The 21233-nt window shown below is 49.6% G+C and overlaps 1 protein-coding gene across 4 annotated transcripts in view; it reads right to left on the bottom strand.

Moving 5' to 3' along the window:
* Positions 1–2497: 2497 nt before the first annotated feature.
* HSF1 (heat shock transcription factor 1) overlaps positions 2498–21233 on the bottom strand; it is a 98752-nt gene continuing 80016 nt past the window's right edge. For 3 of the 4 annotated variants that reach the window (XM_038388735.2, XM_043509866.1, XM_038388739.2), the window contains 5 exons: positions 15247–15333; positions 7392–7497; positions 7182–7247; positions 4664–4733; positions 2498–3659 (listed from right to left, as the gene is read on the bottom strand). In XM_038388735.2, the coding sequence (XP_038244663.1) occupies positions 3454–3659; positions 4664–4733; positions 7182–7247; positions 7392–7497; positions 15247–15333 (535 nt within the window). In that variant the 3' untranslated portion in view covers positions 2498–3453. The remainder of the gene's footprint in view (positions 3660–4663; positions 4734–7181; positions 7248–7391; positions 7498–15246; positions 15334–21233) is intronic. The other variant, XM_038388736.2, reaches the window with a different exon arrangement.

Genomic DNA, 21233 nt, shown 5'->3' with positions numbered 1-21233 from the left:
GCTCAGCAGGGCGGGGCCCTTTGCAGTCACATGTGTAGTATTTATAGTACAAAGGACTCTGAATTAATGTGTTCTCACTCAAACCCTCACAAAGCTGGACTGCGGAGGGCCCGCGTGCCATTCCCTACAACACCAGCATTCTTCTTTTGCCTGACTCATTACAGTAACTCCACTTCATCCGGACAATTCTTTCTGCTTCCGACACACTGAGCTCCCCTTTTCACATCACAGACAGCACGGCTGGGAGGGGGACAGACACATGCGTAAGGACTGCTGAAAACCCTGTCATGGACGTAGGGGTTTCTCACATCAGAGATGGGTTCCAAAACTTGGGAGAAGAAAATCAAGAAAGTAGGAAACAGTGCCAGAATGACTTCCTGCCAAGCGGGGGAAGCAAAGACCTGCCATAAATTACATGGGGAACAAGGGACATGGAGCCTGGTGTTCTTGGTAGAAGGGAAGAGGCGACTCTGGCGAAGAGGCATGGCTGAGATCAGACAAGTCTGTGAGTGGGAAGCGTACCCATCCACTGAATGGAAAAGGACAATAGCGATGCCCTGCTAGAGACACGGGGTGGAGAGCACGTGCCATGCACGAGCAATACAGCTCTAACCCAAATGAGGGAGCAAGGTGGTAACACTGCAAAAGGGAAGGCAGCCAGTCCCCTCAAGACTGGCCCTCTGCTTACCCAGGAGAGCCAATGTCACAACAAACCAGCTCACTGGGAATACACAGGAGCAAGGTGTTGGAGAGGGAAGCTGATGGAATAGGCAGGTAGTCAGGTAACACTGAGCTGTGGGCTTGAGGAGCTCCAGACGCACAAAGGGTCTGTCTGCCCTGCAATGAGACCCCTGTGGCTGGCCCGTGCCAGCTGCCTTGGGCTTGCGGGGCTCAGGCCAAGGGGCTGTTTAACTGTGGTGTGGACTTTTGGATCTGGATTGCAGCCCGAGCTCTGGGACCCTCCCACCTTACAGGGTCCTACGGCCCTGGCTTCAACCCAAACGTCTACACTGCAGTTACACAGCCGCTTAGGCCAGGTGAGCTGGCACAGGCCAGCTGCGGGTGGCTACTTGCAGTGTAGACATACCCAAAGAGAACATGATGCTTCTCGGGATGCAGGGCTCTGATACACGTCACTCTGTTCTTTTTACTGGCAGTGCCAATGGGAATTGGACCAGGCCCACTGCGCTGAGCACCACTCCCAGTGCATGGCTCCCAGGTAGGTTGCAGGGGATGTGGCAAGTGGACAATGAGCTCCACTTTTTGGCCTGCATCTCTGCTAAACCAGGAGAGCCCTGCAGGGACCTCGCCAGCATCCAATGGCTGCACTTTATTCATCCCTGGGTCCCCCACCCAGAGACTTTGAAAGAGCCTTGTGTAGTGCATACACTGCACTGCTAACCCCAGTACATTCTGGGATTCTACAGCACCTACCCCATAGTACTCAACTGTGTTACTGGGCACCGGGCAATTCCCAACGGTGAAGCACTGCATTTTGGGATGGGTCCAAAGGACTGGCGAACTCAGTGCAGAGCAGTCCCTGTGGGAAGCAATGATTGTACATGGTACCAGCTCTGGATCTGACACACATCAGCTAGCAGATGTCATAACCACCCATTATCACCAAGGCCTGAAGGACACCAGCGGCAGGTTGGCTCCAGGCCTTGTGCCTGTTATAACTCCAGGGGTCTGAAGCACTGGTTTCTTGCAACACTGGTTCACTTAATGTATGCAGCCCTTGGTCTGATGTCAGCCAGGAAAAATCTGTGTACGAGCTGCTGCCTGCAGAAGTCCCATGAGTTCAAGCAGTCACAGCATCTCCTGTGCAACCAACAGAGATACAAGCACCACATATGATTAACCATGACATCAACTACCAACAGAGGACAGAGAGGGAGGGAAGTTTTGAACACGCTCAACTTAACAATGCAATTTTTCTTTTATTGTTCTTATTAAAAAAGGACTCCTCAGAGGCGTGCAAGTGTCCAACACACGTCTGGCACATTGATATGGGCTGAGCTGCACACTCACCCCCAATGGGCTCTAAAACAGAAACATCCTTGAAAATTCAGCCCCTAAACCTGGGGTGGGATTCCAGCAGGGAAACCACAACACGGAAATTAAAGATGCACCCCCCCCCCAAAAATAAACCCCAGATCGTCTATCACCCAAACCTGGAGCTATCCCCTGCTCTGCAGAGATGTGCCAGAGAAACCGACTTTGGGATCTGCTGTTTTCTTTTGCTGAAGCTGGAAGCAGGAATGTCGGCTCTTATGGACACAGGTGGTAACAGCTCAAGCTACTGCTCTAAAGGTAGAGCACACGGCACCTGGAGCCAGGTCCCACGTGTCAGTGTCCAGGGCTGCGAGGTCAGTTACAGTGGAGGCCGCGCAGCTCTTGGGGCTACGGCTAGTGCCTAGGACCTGCTCCGCCAGCTTCACTCCCCCAACACAGAGAGGATAAAAATAAAGCTTCCAACCACAGAAGAGCCGCCAGGTGAGAGGCCATTTGTTTTATAGATATTTGTATGTATATATATAGATATTTATATATACAGAGATAGATAGATAGAAGTGGGCGCTTCTTCTCTCATGTAAAAATCCAAAATACAGTTTTTACTATTAACAATCTGAAGTGTAAATGTACAAATTTTTACTGCTAAGCAAAAACCACCAAACCAAACCAAAAAACAACACAAAGAAAAGAAACACACATGGAGCAAGAGAAAGGAAACAAGAAAGTTCGGCTTCTCTGTGGCTGGGTTGGGGGAGCCGAGGGGCCCTGCCACGCACACACAGAGCAGCAGGGAGCTAACTGCATGGCAGAGACCACCAAGGGACCCAGCCCATCAGCGCCAGGTTGGGAAACTTGTATTTCTCTTTAAAAAACACCAAGTCCACCTCACTGGGGGGAGGGGGTATTCCCCACCGCAAAACCACAATCCCTTCTACATGCCGAGCGAGCCACCTGTTCCTGGGAGCATCGTGCGGCCCTGCCGCCATGCCCCGTCTCCATGGCAAGGGTGAAGCACCAACTGACCTTCGCAGACTGTTGGGACCTTGTGCAGGGCATGGCTGCCCCCCTTGCCTGGGGTGCAGAATGAAACACAATCTCACTTAGTGACTAGCTATTCTGTGACCACCCAGATCACCCGCCTGCACTTCCAAGCCCTGGTGCCTGTCTAGCCTCTCTGGCCGGTCGGATGACAACCACAGCATAGGGGTCAGCACTGCTCAGCCCCCGAAGACTGCCAACCTGGAGGAGCACTATACTGGGTGGCTAGAATCTAAAGCAGATTTCAAAACACCTCATTAAGCACACACACAAATGAAATCCTCACAGTGTCGGGGGAAGCAAACATGGACCGAAGGGTGGTTAGAGCTTTCAATGTCTGTGCAAAGCAAGGAGGCTGGTGGCTGGATTTCCCTTTGCAGCATGTTCTTGCACTCAGCCTTAGGACACAGCAGGGTCCTTAGGTTTGGACTGCTCAGTCCCCGACAGGAGAGGGATGGTGGGGTCTTCGGAGTACTCCTCGCCATCGGTGAAATATGGCCCTTCCCCCAGCTCAAAGAAGATGGGCAGGTCTCCGCTCCCCATGTCGACAGCGCTCGAGTCCACCAGAAAGAGGGGCTGAGCTGTGTAGTGCACCAGCTGCTTTCCTGCAAGGAGACGGCTAGCGTTAGGAGGGGGGATCTCAGAGGGGAGGAGGAATTTGCAGGCCCAAGGCCAAACACTGTGGCGGGAGGAGACATTCTAGTAGCCTCTTAGCAAAGAGCTGAGCACCGGGAGCAGAACATGAATGGGCTTTACCAACTGTCCCCCAAGAGGCAGTTCAGGGACACCCCCCTGTTACAGCTGGGACCCAGGCACACGGCCACTCAGCATGTCTCTGGCCGAGTGGGAATTACATGGAGGAGGGCCTGGTTCCCAGCTCAGACGCTAGAGCATGCTGTCACTGGACTGGGGAGAAGGCATGCCAAGCATCTCCCAGAACACAGGGGGCTCATGGGCCTCGCCCTTCAGCAGTGTGAGCAGCACATACAGGGGAATGCCGGTGAGGCTGGTGTGTCAGCAGGTAGCGAGCCAGGACCTGTCTCGCTTGTGCCATCAGAGCCCAGGAGAGGAGAGCTACAACTTCTGGGGAAAGGAAAGGGTGCACATGGCAAGCTCAGAAGGAAGCAGCCCTGCAGTCACAGACAAGAGTCACCTGCAAGATTTAAAATGGGGAGAGAGATGAGAACTGGTTGGTGAAAACCTCCTGATGCCCGCTCAGAATGCACAGGTTTTCAGCTCAAGGGTACACACATTCAGGGAAACATCCCCTGGTCCAGCTTGGGAAAGGGAAGGGGGATGCGCAGGTTACCACCAGAGACTGCATGCCCAGCTGGGGTGGTGGTGGTGAGAGGAGAGCCAAAAACACTAAGAGTTAGCATCTTGGGGGCACAGGCCCCTGGGGAATACGGAGAATCAAGGGAGAGCCCCCGCCTAGATGTCTGGGGCCCCCACCAAGAATCCCAAGCAGTGTAGTGACAATATGCACACCTAGATTTAATCATCAGTGTTTTTTTGAGAGAAGAAAGAGAATTGCTGCTGCCTGGAGAGATCCTGCCACGTGGCCTTGAGCCCTTTGCTCACAGGTCACTAATGGGAGGGGCCTTCTTACCCATGTCTGTTGGGCTGGCTTCTGTCTCAGCAGGTTTCTGCTGTTCCTGGGATGAGAGGAGATCCTGTATCTGTGGGGAGAAAGGTTGGGCTGCTAAGTGCACCGCACAAGTCAAACTCCTTTGCACAGGGAGCCAGGAGAGGGAAGGGACCCTTAGCTACCTCAGGATAAGTGCACAAACAGCTGTGGTTTGTAATCTGGAAGTGCCTGCTGGCAGGAGATGGGCATCAGCATTCAGAAGACTAAAATACACCGGGGACCTAGGGAATATCATCAGTGAGCTACTGCAGGCTCTGGTGGAGTCTCCTGGATGACCAAGGCTGCCTTGTAGAACTGTAAGGACCAGCTCTGCTTTTCATACAGCTGTGGCGTGAGACTCTGCAGACTGCTGCCTGCAGTGCTCACCTTGATTTGAGCAGGAAGCCATACTGCATGCTGGCATCTGTAGTCTCCAGGAGCAGCCCTCAGAACATGCTTGCAACAGAACATGTTTTATGCAAAGTCTTATTGTTACCAGTACGAAAGGCAAGAGCACTCCTCATGTTGCTGATTAATGGTCAGTGCGGCCTTTGGACACCAGCCCTGCAATAAGAACCAGACTGGACTGGGAAGGAGGAGAAGATTTGTAGGGTTGTAACAACAGGAGAGAAAGCTGTGGGAAATGGCAGAACGCCCTCGATGGTCCCAAACGTTCAAGTAACTGCCCCGGGGTTGTTGGGGTGGTAAAGAAAACTGGGTCATTCTAAGGCTTGACACGTTCTCTGGGGGGAATCACTACTAATCCCAGGACCAGACAGGCTGCCGTGTTTGGATCAGGGGTTCTCCAGCTTTTTCATAGTGTGGAAAACTGGTGAATGCAGGGACTACCTCATGGGTTCATGTGCCTGTCATGACTGCAGCAACTGCTTCCATGGAAAAACCACCTTAGGAAGATGCTTGAATATATATTTAGCTTCTTTTAACTCTATCGGGCAGCTGGCAGTCAGAAGACGCTGGCCTGGTGAGCACACACCCAGCTCTCTGGACTCAACCCCACCACACTTTGGGAACCTGTGCAGCTGAGTCTGTCCCCAGCACAGAGATGTTGAGCAGTGCAAAGGCAAAGTGAGGACAGGAGCAACTCAAATGTCCATCTCCGCTCCAGAGAAGAGAGAACTATGACATACACACTGCACATCAATCCAAACCACTTCGTTCGCTGAAGAGTTATGTTGTAAATTTGAGAGGAGCCCAGTTAAAAGCCCATCAAAAAATCTCATTTACAAATACTTGACAGCTTCCCTAAAAATCCAAGGGCTGGACAGTCTGGAAATAAACAGTTCAGGGATCCAACTCCACAGCCATATAATTCCTCACCATCCCGCCTGACTTGCCCTGCCCCTGAGAATCCTAGCCACATGGTCCCCTGGCCTCTGATCCCACCCGATCTTTTTCTGCATAGCAGCCCTTGCAGCAGAAGCAGGACTCAACAGAAGGTCAGTTTATATAATTTACAGCGTCAATGTTATAAACATGATCCAGGTCTTTGTAATCCCGCAACTCTACCCCAGTAACACCAAGGGGCCCCCGTCTGAATCAGCCAGACACCTGGTGTTTGAGGTCAAGCCATTTTGGGGGTAGGAAGCTAGGAAAATGTTCAGAGAGTGAATGATGGATATTTGTGAAATACCTTAATTGCAAAACCCCTTTTCTGAAGGTTACCAAACCTCCAAGACAAATTCTACCTGGCCTAGAAGAGCTCAGGGGATCTAGGCATTTTTTTGGGGAAGTTGCCAGAAAGTTAAAAATGGATCTTATAGTTATAAGTTGGGATCAGTCTGAACTATAGAGTGGCTACCACTGGCCCATTACATCCAGGTCAGCGTCTCTATAGCAGCACTGGGCCTGAGAGCATCTCAGGGCTGGGACTGGCCTGTTCTGCACTGAGACAAGGGGCCAGGGGAACTATCTTCTAGTGGACCAACTTCTATTGGGGAGAGAGACATGCCTTTGAACTGCACAGAGCTCGTCTCCAGCACGGACACATTGCTGGTGCTGTGCAAGTACATACAATAATAAATAATACAATATGCTGTGGAAATCACTGGAGTTTGCCTTTCAAGAAAACCTCTTCTGAAAGTTTACAAAGCAGAAAGGAGGGTTTATGGAAACCACATGCCGTTCTATGGGCTTCAGTGCAACTCCGTGCTGAGGGAGCAGGGCCTGTATGAGAGATGAAGTCTCAGCACCTACTTAGCACAGCATGAATGATGAGGCAGATCTGCTCCCTGAATGAATTATTCAGAGGCAGCCTTCGTGCTAACGGGATGATTTCCGCCTGGTGGCGCCGCAAGCCCTCCCAGGGCTGAGAGAGACTCTCCCCCACATTGTGGCCCCTCCATGCTGGAGCTGGCCTGGACTCCCTTCAGAGCCTCTCAGGGCCTTCCTTTCACCAGGTGCAGGGGCTGCTGCTGAACGGCACGAGGCACTTTGTTCTGGCAGCTGTGTGTGCATGGAGGATTGTTTAACAGCTACTCACACTCGCAAGGCTGCTGTCCAGGTCAGGAAGGTTCATGTCTGTAACTGTCATTGAAGGGCTAAACAGCTGCCAAAGGAAAGAATGATTAGTGCAGGGAAGGAAAACACCCCAGACATGCTATGGAAATTCCGTGGCTGCTGCCCTGACGCACATGGTACCGCAGGCCACAGCTCGGTCCCTCCTCCGGGAGGGAGGGTTTGAGATACTCACATCCAGCAGAGCACTAGTGTCTACACTGAAGCCGTGCGTGGTCAGCATGGTTTGGAGGTTATCCAGATTGGAATCAATGGTATCCAGATGGTCATTTAGCTCATTCCTGCATCACAGAAAGGAGAACACAGACCAGGTCAAGGTTAGCAGACTTCTTCTGGGCTCACACAGGGGACTCTCTCACCCCAGAAACAAAACCTCTATGAAAACTGAGCAGGAAAGCAGAGTTTGGACTCCTGGCTAATTACATACATGTGCCAGCCTCCAATTCTGTCCTGGCCAGTGAGCTCAGGTATGCTGATACACCACTGGAACAAGGCTCTCCCCCTCTCTCATTCAACCATCTTGCCTGAACCTCGAGATGTCAGCAGGCCTTTTCCTGCTGAGAGGGGTACGGGTCAGCAACTGGGGTGAGGAAGAAACAGTGGGTGTCTTATGACAACACATATGGTTAATATTCCCAGAATGCACCAGGACTCCTAACACCATTTAGGACAGGGCCTCGTTATACTCGGCACCTCTACAGACGGATGCTTTGGACTCGTTCTTTGGTCCAGGTACCTCAGTCTTGCCAGAGTCCTGTCATAGCTGATATGGGGCAAGGAGAGGGTAAAAGCCCTGCTGACATCAATCTGGGGGAAAGTGGTTCCAAGAGCCCTCTACTGGTCTGATAAAAGCCCTGTCCGCGGAACGGTCACTGGAAAAGTCGCATTCCATCATCACAAAAGCTATTGATTTGCCCCATGACACTGAAGATAACTGGAATCGTTCTCACTCATCTGGGAAAGCAAATGTCTCAGCCTGTGCACACCTCTGCATGGCTACCAGGCAGGTGGGGATGGATGTATACGTATAATGTGTTCAGCACAAGGTTACCACTGAAACCATACCAGGATCATAAACTAACAGCAACAGCTCAGTGACAACCAGGCCAGGCGGACTGAGTGACAAACATGGCTGACTCTCTGGGCCCTGACTTGGGGGGCCCAAGTCACTCCTAGGAGGTAGGTTGTCCTGGGAGGACTACAGTTGAACTGACACAGACCTGGGTCTGGTAGATTTTGCTGATGGTTACCTGGATAGCAAAAAGATAATAATCAAAGCTAAACTGGGAACAAAGGAGTGGGGGAGCTGGCTTCAATTCCTGAACATCTCCTGGGGCAGCTTCTTATTCTTGTTGCTTGATATTCATATCATTGATGTTCCTGGTGTTCCAGAGCAGCCAAAGCAAACAAATGGCATAAATCTGAATGTTTCTCAGACACGTGGGTGCAGAGTGGGATCACCGTCTCTAGGAAATACTCATAAATGCTACAATCCGCAGCGGGACTCCTCTTCTCAGGGCCTGTACCTTGGGCACACTGGGCTGTGGAAAAGCCCACTGAAGTTAGTGGAGTTCAGCAGCAGTAGATGTGGCCCATCATATCTTCATCTGTGGGCCACGGAAACCCAGAGCATGAGCTTCCTTCCCAAATGGATGGCACTCCATGTTGGGAGGGACGCATGGCGCTATTGCTGTTCCTTGCACCAAGAAGCTGTATTTTGGTGGATTCCTAGCTACACGCTGCTTGAACCCAAGAAAAGCAAGGCCTGCCTATTCAGGAGAGCCCTCCAAAAGTCTGCAAGGAAAGTCTCAGCTCTAGCATGCCGGAAGCACATTTGAACACGTGGCTCCAGGTTCAATGAGCACCACAGTCTCTTTCGTCCTGTGAGGAATCTCACCAGCTCCTGGAGATGGTGACGGACAAGGACTGAAAACGTGTGGTGGGTCAATAAACTTTCAGGTGTCTTTAGCCCAGGTGTTCCGACAACATGGAGCCAGTGCTTGTCTGGAGCTCATCTAAGGAGATGTACTCCTGGTGAATGAAGAGGAAGATAGCAGAGGAACACATATATTTTGGGGTAGTGCAAAGCAAGCTCAGAAGGAGCAGTTATCAGTCACCTGCTCCACACTGCCTGTGTCGGCAGCATGATGCCAAGGAAAAGAGAGTGAAAAACTACACAAAAGCTACTTCTCCCTTTTCTCTGGAAACCTACACCTGGCTAGGGTTTGTTTCTCCAACTCCTGTGCCCAAGAGCGTCCTGCAGGACAGAATACCTCCTTGTCCACTCCTAATATTTTTACAATTACCTCCCTTCAAGGAAAATAATGCTTCAAAGCTCTTGTAGTTAGAGTATCACCTGCTTGCAAAGAATGATGACACCAACCACAGAACCAAGACTGAGGAGTACTTGTGGAACCTCAGAGACTAACACATTTATTTGAGCATAAGCTTTCGTGGGCTAAAGCCCACTTCATCAGATGCATGCAGTGGAAAACACAGGAGGAAGATATATTTTTATATATATATACACACACACATAGAGTGAGAAAAAATGGGTGTTGCCATACCATCTCTTAATGAGATCAATCGATTAAGGTGGGCTATTATCAGCAGGAGAAAAAAAACTTTTCTAGTGATAATCAGGATGGTCCATTTCAAACAGTTGACAAGAAGGTGTGAGTAACAGTAGGGGGAAAATTAGCATGGGGAAATAATTTTTAGTTAGTGTAATAACCCATCCACTCCCCGTCTTTATTCAAGCCTAATTTAATGGTGTCCAGTTTGCAGATTAATTCCAGTTTTGCTGTTTCTCGTTGGAGTCTGTTTTTGAAGTTTTTTTGTTGAAGAATTGCCACTTTTAGGTCTGTAATTAAGTGACCAGGGAGGTTGAAGTGTTCTCCGTCTGGTTTTTGAATGTTATAATTCTTGACGTCTGATTTGTGTCCATTTATTCTTTTTCATAGAGACTGTCCGGTTTGGCCAATGTACATGGCAGAGGGGCTTTGCTGGCACATGATGGCATATATCACATTAGTAGATGTGCAGGTGAACGAGCCTCTGATAGTGTGGCTGATGTGATTAGGCCCTATGATGGTGTCCCCTGAATAGATGTGTGGACACAGTTGGCAACGGGCTTTGTTGCAAGGATAGGTTCCTGTGTTAGTGGTTCTGTTGTGTGTTGTGTGGTTGCTGGTGAGTATTTGCTTCAGACTGGGGGGCTGTCTGTAAGCAAGGACTGGCCTGTCTCCCAAGATCTGTGAGAGTGATGGGTCGTCCTTCAGGATAGGTTGTAGATCCTTGATGATGCGTTGGAGAGGTTTTAGTTGGGCGCTGAAGGTGATGGCTAGTGGCGTTCTGTTATTTTCTTTGTTGGGCCAGTCCTGTAGTAGGTGACTTCTGGGTACTCTTCTGGCTCTGTCAATCTGTTTCTTCTCTTCAGCAGGTTATTTCCCCATGCTAATTTCCCCCCTACTGTTACTCACACCTTCTTGTCAACTGTTTGAAATGGGCCATCCTGATTATCACTAGAAAAGTTTTTTTTCTCCTGCTGATAATAGCCCACCTTAATCGATTGATCTCATTAAGAGTTGGTATGGCAACACCCATTTTTTCATGTTCTCTGTATATATCTCTCTATATATCTATTTCTACTGTATTTTCCACTGCATGCATCTGATGAAGTGGGCTTTAGCCCACGAAAGCTCTTATGAGCAAATAAATTTGTTAGTCTCTAAGGTGCCACAAGGACTCCTCGTTCTTTCTGCTGATACAGACTAACACGGCTACCACTCTGAAACCTAGAAACAAGACTGTCTGTCATCACTTCCGGTAATGGAGGTTCACAATGCAAATTCACATCTCCCAGCTAAGAAAATCTAGCTGCAGAAATGATTATGCTGTCAGAATAACCACAGATACCGACTGTAGGAATACTGCTAGGAGCTGCAGGAAAAGCAGGGCACAGACAAGACCAAGAACACATTCCTCTCTTAGTTTCTCTGTGTATACAACCAGGAGTCGCAAAGAGATTTTGCAGTTCTTCCAAGGCCCAGGCTCTGCAAATGCTCCACAGATAAGTCACTTACCTGTGTATGTTCCCCAAAGATCGTACTCTGCACAGATTTCCAGCTCAGTCCTGAGGCCTTCAGTACGTCGTACCGGGAATGTATTGCAAGATTTGAGGTATTTCCAGCAATCCCAGTTAGAAAACAGCTTTGACTAGCATGGACTGGGGATGCCAGGAGTCACAAAGTGAGGATGGAATGAAGCTAACTATGACATTTGAACACAGCTAGTCTCTTTACTGCCAGGGGGCTTGGAGGGCAGACACACAGAGCAAGGAGTTGACCACGATCACACAAGTCAGCGGCAAAACTAGGATTAGAATATTCAGGAGTTTCAAACCATTTCCAAACTCTTCTAAAGCAGCTTCTTAAAACCTCCCTGCAGCTCTTGGAGGACAGAAAGGAATTCTGGCCCAGTGTTTTCTGACCTTGGTGATACCGCCTGGTTCCTAACACTGCTGACAGGTAAACCCCTTTTCCTGAACTCAGGCTCTAAGGTCGCTGAACTGCATTCTCAAGCTGGCTCTGCCACCAAATGCTCCGGGGCAGGGAGGGATAATGCGCAATGCACTCATACTCTTCTTCAGTGTACTCTGGGTGGGAGTAAGAGGGAGTCCACGACGACGCTTGCCTCCAAGGAAGATCAGAGGGAGGGCAGCGTATGTGGCCCTGAGAAGGATGGAGCTTTAAAAGTCTAGTAAGGTTTGCCCCGGTGTCTCTGTATCTTGCCAACTCGAGAGGGATGGGCTGAGGGAACTCAAAAGAAGCAAGGGAGAGAGACACATGCTGACCTCTGAGTATGGGAGGAAGGTCAGAAGACTCCTTTGACAGTGCTGAAATGGGACTAGTTCCTGTTCAAGTCAGATCCTCTGGCAAAGAGGGTTCCTGATCCACACACCTGGCAGAAAGAGCAGTGTGCACACTTCCTGGAAACCGAAAGCCAGAAGTAGCTGTGAGACACAGCATCTGTCATCACCGCGAGCGCTGAGTGCCTGGAAGGGCAGGACTGCTGACTGGAGACAGGGAATTCTGACATGAGGCAGAACACCCTGGAGGCTCAGGCTGGAGGCCATGTGACCCAGTAGTAAGAGCTATGAAACAACAGCTGCATTTTTGGAGAATGAACCAGACTAATATACAGTAGGTTTGTCTGTCCCCAGGTACATGAATCACTGTGCAGAGAAAGCAGTTAAAAGCTAATGTAAAGAAGAAGGGGAATGATTTCAGTGATACAGATTTATATGCTTAAATGAACCATCAGAGGTTTCTTGAATGAAAGCTCTAGATATGCTTCACCAGTCACATTCTCCATTCACACACACTTTATAAAACAGTGCATCTTCACTGGAACCACTGCTAGGAGTCTCTTGTCTCTTTCTGTTCTGACTGCCAACTCTCTCATAAGAATAACAAACCTTTGCTGTACACCACACCTGACTGCAGCGCCAGCTCCTCGGCTCCCAAGGGCAGCCTGGCAGATAGAACACATGCTATCATGAGAGACCCTTGCTGTCTGATTTTCCATCTGAGGAACTGATGTGGGTTAGCGCATGCAGTGTGGTCTCTCTTTGTGTGGGCTGCTTTATAGTCTGAGAAGTAGCTATGTAAAAATAGCACCTTCTTATTCAACAGATCTGCTCTCTGTGGGCAGGTACGTGCATTGATGCTGGTGGTTCTACAAACTACAGCCTGCGGGTTGGATCCAGCCCGTTAGGGCTTTGGATCTGGCCCACAGGATTGCCAGCCCCATGGCGCCACAGGGCTAAGACAGGCTCCCTGCCTGCCCTGGCCCTGCACCGCTCCTGGAAGTGGCCGGCACCATGTCCATGCAGCCCCTGGGGAAGAGGGGGCAGAGGGCAGGCAGGGAGCCTGCTTTAGCCCCGTTGTGCATCGCTGCCACCCCGGAGCCGCTCCAGGTAAGCGGCACCAGGCCAGAGCCTGCACCTCAACCCCTGCAGCACCCCTCCTGCACCCCAACCCCCTGCCCTGAGCCCCCTCCTGTACTCCGCACCCCTCCCTGCACCCCAACCCCCTGCCCTGAGCCCCCTCCCACACTCCGCACCCCCTCCCACACCCTGCACTCCCTCCCACACCCCAACCTCCTGCCCCAGCCCTACATTCATGGACCTGCATGCAATTTCCCCACCCAGATATGACCCTCGGGCCAAAAAGTTTGCCAATCCCTGTTCTACATACTATAGGAGAGCAAGTCGGACTGCCTCATGCACTGTCAGTGAAGTTCTGATTATAGAGTCGTCTGTCTTGCTACTGATGTAGGAAGCAGACAGAACGCAGCTTGACTCAGTCCCCACGGTGAGTTTGCAGGGCTGGCAGGGAGAAAAAACCCTTTTTGACTTGTAAACTGAGCAAGTTTGGATACGGACATCCCTGGGAGACAATTAAACACGTCAGCCCATTATGACAGAATCATAATCCCTCTTTTTTTGTACTACAACTATACTTTTATATGTGTTGTGCTCAACGAGCAGTTCCCTGATTTGCTTGTGTCTGCCACAAGACAAGACAATGTTTACTGCCACTGTTTACTTTAAGTTGTGTAGTCTACTGTAGTAATGGGAACACATTTGCTAACCATAGCAAGGCTCTCTAGTGGAGCTGTAAAGCTTCAATGCCTGGTGCCTAGGTTCTCCGTAAACCACAGCTAAGACATACTGCTTTAGCAATGAGGAGCTCTTAAAGCCAGGAGCCAAATCTTAGCTTCACCTTTAGACATTTGCCTCTTTCCAAACTTTAATTCTACTAATTACAAGCTTTCATCTACATATATTTTATTGTAAATAGCTTAAAAGTAAGACTCTGTTTGGGCACTGCACATTTCAATACCGGCTGGTATCTCCAATGCTTTGAACTTAAGAACCAAGAGAAAAATATCTGGATTACTTCTGGTCACTACAACAATTTCCCTCGCAGACGTTCCGCTTGCAATAAGACAGGACAGCAGCAATAAGACAGGACAGACTGTGGCAATCTGTCTAACGTCACACCAAGGAAGCTGTATCTCTCTTGCATCTACTCTATGGTCTCACTAACAACGCACCTTGGTACATAGTGATGGCTGCAGTGGGGAGTTTCATTGTTCCTTCACTATTATATGAAATCATTCAAGCCCTGGGCTCACACTGGATTCCACTGAAATGATTCATTCTTTGTATGACTGAATTTCACACAGGCAAAAGATGTCAGCTTGGCAGCTGTCAGGAATCAGGTCCTGCAGCAGAGCCAGTCTCTGGGCAATCTAACAAGCACGTTCGAGCTATACTAGGCTGCCTAATTGGTGGGAAGGGTCAGCAGACCAGCTCTTAAGCCCAGCAGCAGCACCAGTTTGGCAGCTGCTCAAAGCATTTGCTCATGGCTGTGATACTGCTATGCCTGCTTGTTTCCAGTCATTGCTCCTGGCTTGGACCCAACCTTGCCGCTGACTTGCCTCACTCCAGGTAACCCAGCTCCAACTCTAGGCCCCCATTCCTAACTTCCTAAGATCCTTGTCTCTGGCACCTGACCTCCCACTTCCACTCCGACCTTGGGTTCCTATTCCTGGGTACCGATGACTGCTCCAAACCCAAGGAACGACCAGCCATGTCCCAGGCCCTGAGAGCAGCCCTTAAGGCTGTCTCTGTCATCCACAAAGAGGTAGAGCATCAGCAAACATCAGTACAGCCTTCCCTGCACCAACCTGCCAAGACCACCCAGAGGGATAAGAAGGGAGTTTAGTCTCCACGGCCCGTTCAATACTTAGGCTCTCTGCTGAGGTGGCCAACAAGGCTGCCATTCTGTGCCAAGTTGGTAGTGTTTTTTTGTGATATGGACTCCAAAGAACTGCTTGTAAGCTAGTTCTAGGGAAAGCTGATCTCAAAGCAAGGACAGCTCTCTGTTTAGCACAGTGTTCCCCTGCTTTCTTGCCCAGAATTGCAATGCCTAGGGACATCAGGCTATTGAAATGCTAACCCTTGCTGTGATCTGCAATGAAGTGAGGAAGAGGAAGAACTGGGGAAAAGACGAGTGACTTCTGACATCTGCGGGGTGCGAGTCAAACTGAAAAATACAAAGAGAAGAGGAATACTAGATTCAAAAGACTCAGAATCAGACACTTTCAGGAATGAAACATTTGTTACTTTCAGAGACAAGAACAGTTAATCAACCATGCTCCAGTGCTTTAGCTAAAGTGGCATGCATAGCACTGCACCCAAGTTATCGCAGGGCTTTCCTGGGCAGCCCAGCAATTCCAAGGCTGAGACAAAATTGTTATTAATGATAAAAACCAAATATGAACATTCCCTGCAAAAGAAAGCCAGAGGACAGCACAATTCCATCACAGCCATGCTCAGTTAGAAGGTTCTCAGTCAGACAACTATTTCTGAGGTGGGTTTGCTGTACCTTAGGGGTGGCTAAGGGCTGAAGTGGGGAATTCTAACGCATGGATCATATTCTCTGTCATCTTTCAGATGGACCTGCAACCCCCTGAGAACACAGGGCCCAGCATGTGATGCTCCATTTTAATCTGAATGGATGGTTGCTTGGGCCAAGGTGGTCTGTAGCCTCCCTGGGATATAGCTCGACATTGGGGTGGGCAAACTTTTTGGGCTGAGGGCCACATCTGGGTGGGGAAATTGTATGCTGGGCCGGGGCAGGGGTGTGGGAGGGGGTGCAGTGTGCAGGAACAGGCTCAGGGCAAGGGAGGGGTGTGGGGCAGAGGAGGGGTGCGGGGTGTATGAGGGGGCTCAGGGAAGGGGCTTGGGGTGCAGGAGGGATGTGAGGTGCAACAGGGGGCTCAGGGAAGGGAGTTGGGGTGCATGGGGATGCAGGGTGCAGCAGGGGGCTTAGGGCAGGGAGTTGGGGGGCGGGGTGCAGGAGGGGTTCGGGCTCCGGCCAGGCTCCACTTACCTAAAGCGGTTCTGGGGTGGCAGCGGTGCGCACCGGGGCCAGGGCAGGATCCCTTCATGTCTGCCCTAGCCCCACGCCACTCTGGGAAGCGTGCCCCCTGGCTGGGAGGGGGGGGAGGAGGAGCGTGGAACCTCCCCCGAAGCTCCCATTGGCCACAGTTCCCCGTTCCCGGGGGTGGGGGAGCGGTGCCTGGAGGCAAGGGCAACGGACGGAGCCCTCTGCCCCCCTGCTCCCCCCCCGGGGCCCCAGGGATGTGGTACCAGCTGTTTCTGACAGTGGTGCAGGGCCTGCGGCACTACAAGGGGCAATCCTGAGGGCCAGATCCAAAGCTCTGAGGGGCTGGATCCAGCCTGTGGGCTGTAGTTTGCCCACCCCTGCTCTACATTAATGATACACATGGCAGCATCTTTCTCCATTCAAAAGGCTTTGCTCTTGAGAAGTTGCTTTTGTGGCCCTTGGCTGGGCTAAGTTTGGTCATGTACTGAACTTCACTCTCAGCTTTCCCTTTATAACATGCATCGCAGCGTAGTCACCGGCAGCTGAAACATGGAGATGTGACATTCTTGTACTCTGGGGTGACTGGCAGATTTCTACAAGTATGATCTTTCGTGGGTTGCCTGTATCAAGAAGAGGCATCGCATGTTGGGACCTACAGTCTTGTGGGCTGCACCTCTCTACTAAAGATGAGTACAAATGAAACTTGCTCCATGCAATAGAAACTAGCTGTTGCTGTAGGATTCCTGGCAAGCTGCCACTGCCTTATTCAGTGCAGGAGTCTGAACACCCCTGCTGTACATTAAGGTCCCCTATCATCACTAAATCTTTGCCTTGACACATGCATCTCAGGACAACATGCAAACTCTTGGGAGCTTAAGAGAAGCCTCATGGAAAGGGTGCTGAGCTACTGCCTACCCTTGGTATAATGCAGGCGTTTCACTAGTGCACGCAGCATTTTTTGTCTCTCAGCCTGAGGAGTGAGCACTGAATGGTGAAATCTGCCCACAGGTTGGGACTCCAGGAGAGATGGTGTCACTTAGCACAGCATATTGAGCAGACTCTGAAGTAGGGTCTGACCTCCACCTGGGGACAAGCTAAACATTGTGTGGCCCATTTAATGCAGCCTGTTCCCAACATTTCAGTTAGCAGCTCACCCGTTTCTATTCAGAATCTCAACCTGACTCGGGCATTGGCTTCAATACCTGCCCGCTGGGCATCCTGGCCATTTGCTGGAACCCTACTGACACTCTGCTCACGCAGCCTGGTGGGGGCTTGTGTGTAATTCTGGTACTAGGGAAAATGAGGCTCAGATCTTGGTCTTGGAAGAAAACTCATCTGTCTGAGGTTATATAGCTCCGAAATAACAGCAGATGAGGTGTCTACTTACGCAGAGGAACTCAAACGCATACAGGGTGCCGGGAGGCATGGGAGCAAAGGCAAATGCCATCCAAACCCAGATACGTGTGGGGATTGCAAAATAAATGGGCCTCCCCTTTAATTGTTTATACGTAGCTTGTTGTCTCTTTGGGACAGACCGTCTCTATTTATCTGTTTCCAGCACAATGGGGCACTGGCCTAGGGCACTGCCATGCTATTGCATGAGAGATAGTATTATTATCGTAGTAATAATAGTAAGAGAGAGTATTATTATCTTAAAAACGAACATGGCAGACGAGTTCTGAGTGATGGGGTGCTCTGGGATTCCTCGCTGGCTGGGAACTCTTACTGGCCGGATTCCTTCATTTTGTCATGCTCCCTAATGGAGCTTCCCAGATGCAAACAGATGAGGTGAGCAAAGCGTTACCTGCAGGTTAATAACAAGTCAGAAAGGGAGAGGCTTAGAGGAAGAGGCAGCATGTGTTCCTCACTCAAATAACCCTAGGATGGGTGAGTGTCTCACTTGCCACTGAGGCAGAGTTCAGAGATGCTCTGTGTTCTTTGCCTGTCCCTTCAGAGCCTGCAGCCAAGTCTCAATGAGTCAGAAGCACTCAGCAGCTGTCACTCTCACTGCATGTCTAGCTCTTTTAAATGGTCATTTACAGCTTCTGTTGAGCCACCTGTCTGTGCTTGAAGACATCTGGAACTGCCTGTTTTCTTTTGTGCATAAGCAGGTTGCTGAGCCCCAACAAGGATTCTAACCTAGTGCTCCCTAGCGACAAGTCTGCCCTCAAGCCGAGAAGTGGAGGAAAGCCTGTGTTTTCGGACTCCTTGCGACGCAGACGGTCTGAACATGGGCCTCAGAGTTCCACAATGCAGCTAAGAGCCCCCACGTCCTTATTATGGGGTGGGGGGGGGAAAGGTGAGGCAGCCTTGAGAGACTACAGAGTCCAACACGCAATGATCCATCTTGAGTTCAGCAGCTTTCCACTACTACTTTGACAGGACACTGGATGCTGGGGATGCTCATCTCCTGACATCCCCTCTCCATTACAGAGCATGGCTGCAACCAGCTCCAATTCACACAAGTTAAGTGCAGCCCTTAGACTCCTGGCAAGTGGACAATGTGGTCCTCAACTGGGCAAAATATGGCTGCTCCTGTCCTGTCCAAAGATGGAAGAGCCCACAGAAAACATTATACATTACTGAGGCATCTGTAGACACTCCATAATGTAAGGCTGAGTTTAATTTTCAGTGGAAGTTGCATTTTAATTTGCCACGAGTGAACATGAAAAGAAATGTGATCCCCGCTCACTCTTGGGGCCAGGAATGTGTTCTGTGAAAGCTTGAAGTGAATCAGTTCTGTAGTTTAGGGGCTTGAATCACTTATAAACTAACCATTTAAAAACCCGTAAAGCTGGATTTGACCCTGTTTTGGATCCCTCCCACTTATAAACGACTTCATGTCACAGTTCAGACTTCCAGGAGACACTGATCTAAGCAAAATTACAAACTTTTCCTCTTACCAGACATCCATTGCTAAGGCTATACCATTCATAGACCAAGACAGATTCAAACTAGTGATGCATATGTTGGAGAGCTTGTAAGTATGTTTGCAGGTCAAAATTAAAGTTGTTATTGGAACTTGTAAATACAGTTGTTAACCAAGATCTGAACTGTGAGAATAAGAAAATATTTATTTAAATCACTGGAATCAGCAGCCTTAACTCTAAGCTAATACTTTCTTGGTGGGGAGTAATTATTACTAACAAAGGCGAACATTTGATTGATTTGGCCTTGAACTGCCTGACACCTGTCCAAGTTGACACCAGTCAGAATGACATCAAGATTGCCAGTTTCAGAAGACAAAGCAGGAACCAGATTCACAGGGAAACGTTTAGCAGTGTCAGAGAATGATTACAGAAACCCATGTGTCTCTTGTATGAACCCTGACAAGAAGCGATATGTATATGAACAACCTGAATGGCCTTGTGCTTCAAGCAGACAGCAGGACAGAATTCTTCATAATTTCCACTGTATAGGGTACACTGAATTTGGGTTGAATTCTGTGAGATAAAGACTCAGAACTTCCGATCTCCTGCTCTGGATAACATTATTCTTTTGTTGCTTAGCTGGCCCACCAGTATGTGCTGGCAGAACAATGCCTGGAGGAACAGGAGACCTGGGCATGTTCAAAGAATGGCTGGACAAGTAGGAAGGTTGCAGGTTCACAACCTGCTGGGGAAGTGATTACAGCTTCCGTGCTACCTCTGCACTCCACGTACACCTTTACAAGAACAATCAGATTCTTTAAGGTTTCTTTTTTGGGCCTCCCTCATGTGGATCTAAAATACACTGAAGACTTGAAAGCACTGAAGAACCCAGAGCTCATCAGGTGACTAGAAATGATGTCTCACCTCAGGACAGTAAGCTGAGTGAGTCACCATGACAGACCTGGCCTGAGAGCTCTCTACCACCCTCTGGTGCTCTGAATCCAAATTTACTTTTTCAAAATTGTTTTTTACCAACTTAGAAAGGGACTATGCTTTGGTGTTCATATAGAGATGAATAGATTCCGAGGCCAGAAGAGACCATCCTGTCTGATCTCCTGTGTAACACAGGACAGAGACCTGCCCCCAAATCATTCCTAGAGCAGATCTTTTACCAAAACAGCCAACCTTGATTTAAAAATTCTCAAGTGATGGAGAATCCACCACGACCCTTTGGAAATGTTTCCAATGGTTAATCACTCTCACTTAAAAATTTACACCTAATTTCTAGTCTGAATCTGTCTTGCTTCAACTTCCATCCATTGGAGCGTGTTAGACCTTCCTCTGCTAGATGAAAGAATATTTCCTCCCCATGTAGATACTTACAGACTGTGATCAAATTACCCCTTACCCTTCTCTTTGTTAAGATAAATAGATTGAGTTCCTGGAGTCTCTCACTCTAAGGGACAGGCAGAGGACCCTGACGCTGATATTTTGTTCTCCCTACAGTACAGACTACAGAGAGAGTAGGAGACAGTTGGGATCTGGCCTGAGGGTACTGAGTAAGAATTTTGCTCTTCTCTTTGATCAACACATACTTGTCAAACACATTCTAGTTTATTGTCTCTAAACCCGGTGTTAAGTTTGTGAACTCTGCTTGGTAATACAGGCAGGGGACCCCAAAGCCCAGCGAACTATTGCCTAGCAACGATCAATCTGCCATCGAGTCCAGCATGTTTAGTGACAACCTGAATCCAGGCATGGTAATGAGGCTGAGCGAGGGACTATAACTGGCCATGCATGGAGCAAGAGGAGCAATCCTGAGTGGTTATGCAAGGCTTCTTCCTCTATTCACACCGAGCGGAGCTGTGACAAGCAAAGGCAAAGCAGGATCACAGCAGGAGGTGCCACAGGGCAGTCCACTGGTGAAATGCAGCTCACAGCAGCTCTCCTCTTTATATGGAGGTAAAGCCCATAGAGACTTCAGTTCCCACCGTGCACTTCTCCATCTTGATCTGAGTGGAAGGAAGCTCGCCCTGCATGCCTCAACAGGCTCCCAAGAGGAAGTGGGAGCTACAATCTACCTGGTTCTGTACAGCTGAAGTCCTGCGGCCCTATGTTGGGTCCTCTGAGCACAGCTTTACAGTGGCTGACCTGTACCCTGTCGGAGTGGGCAATCTGAACGAA

The sequence above is a fragment of the Dermochelys coriacea genome, chromosome 2 (assembly GCF_009764565.3).
Source record: "Dermochelys coriacea isolate rDerCor1 chromosome 2, rDerCor1.pri.v4, whole genome shotgun sequence".
Classification (NCBI taxonomy): Eukaryota; Metazoa; Chordata; order Testudines; family Dermochelyidae; genus Dermochelys; species Dermochelys coriacea.
The sequence above is the reverse complement of the archived record's forward strand: the minus strand, read 5'-3'. Positions and strand labels throughout refer to the sequence as shown.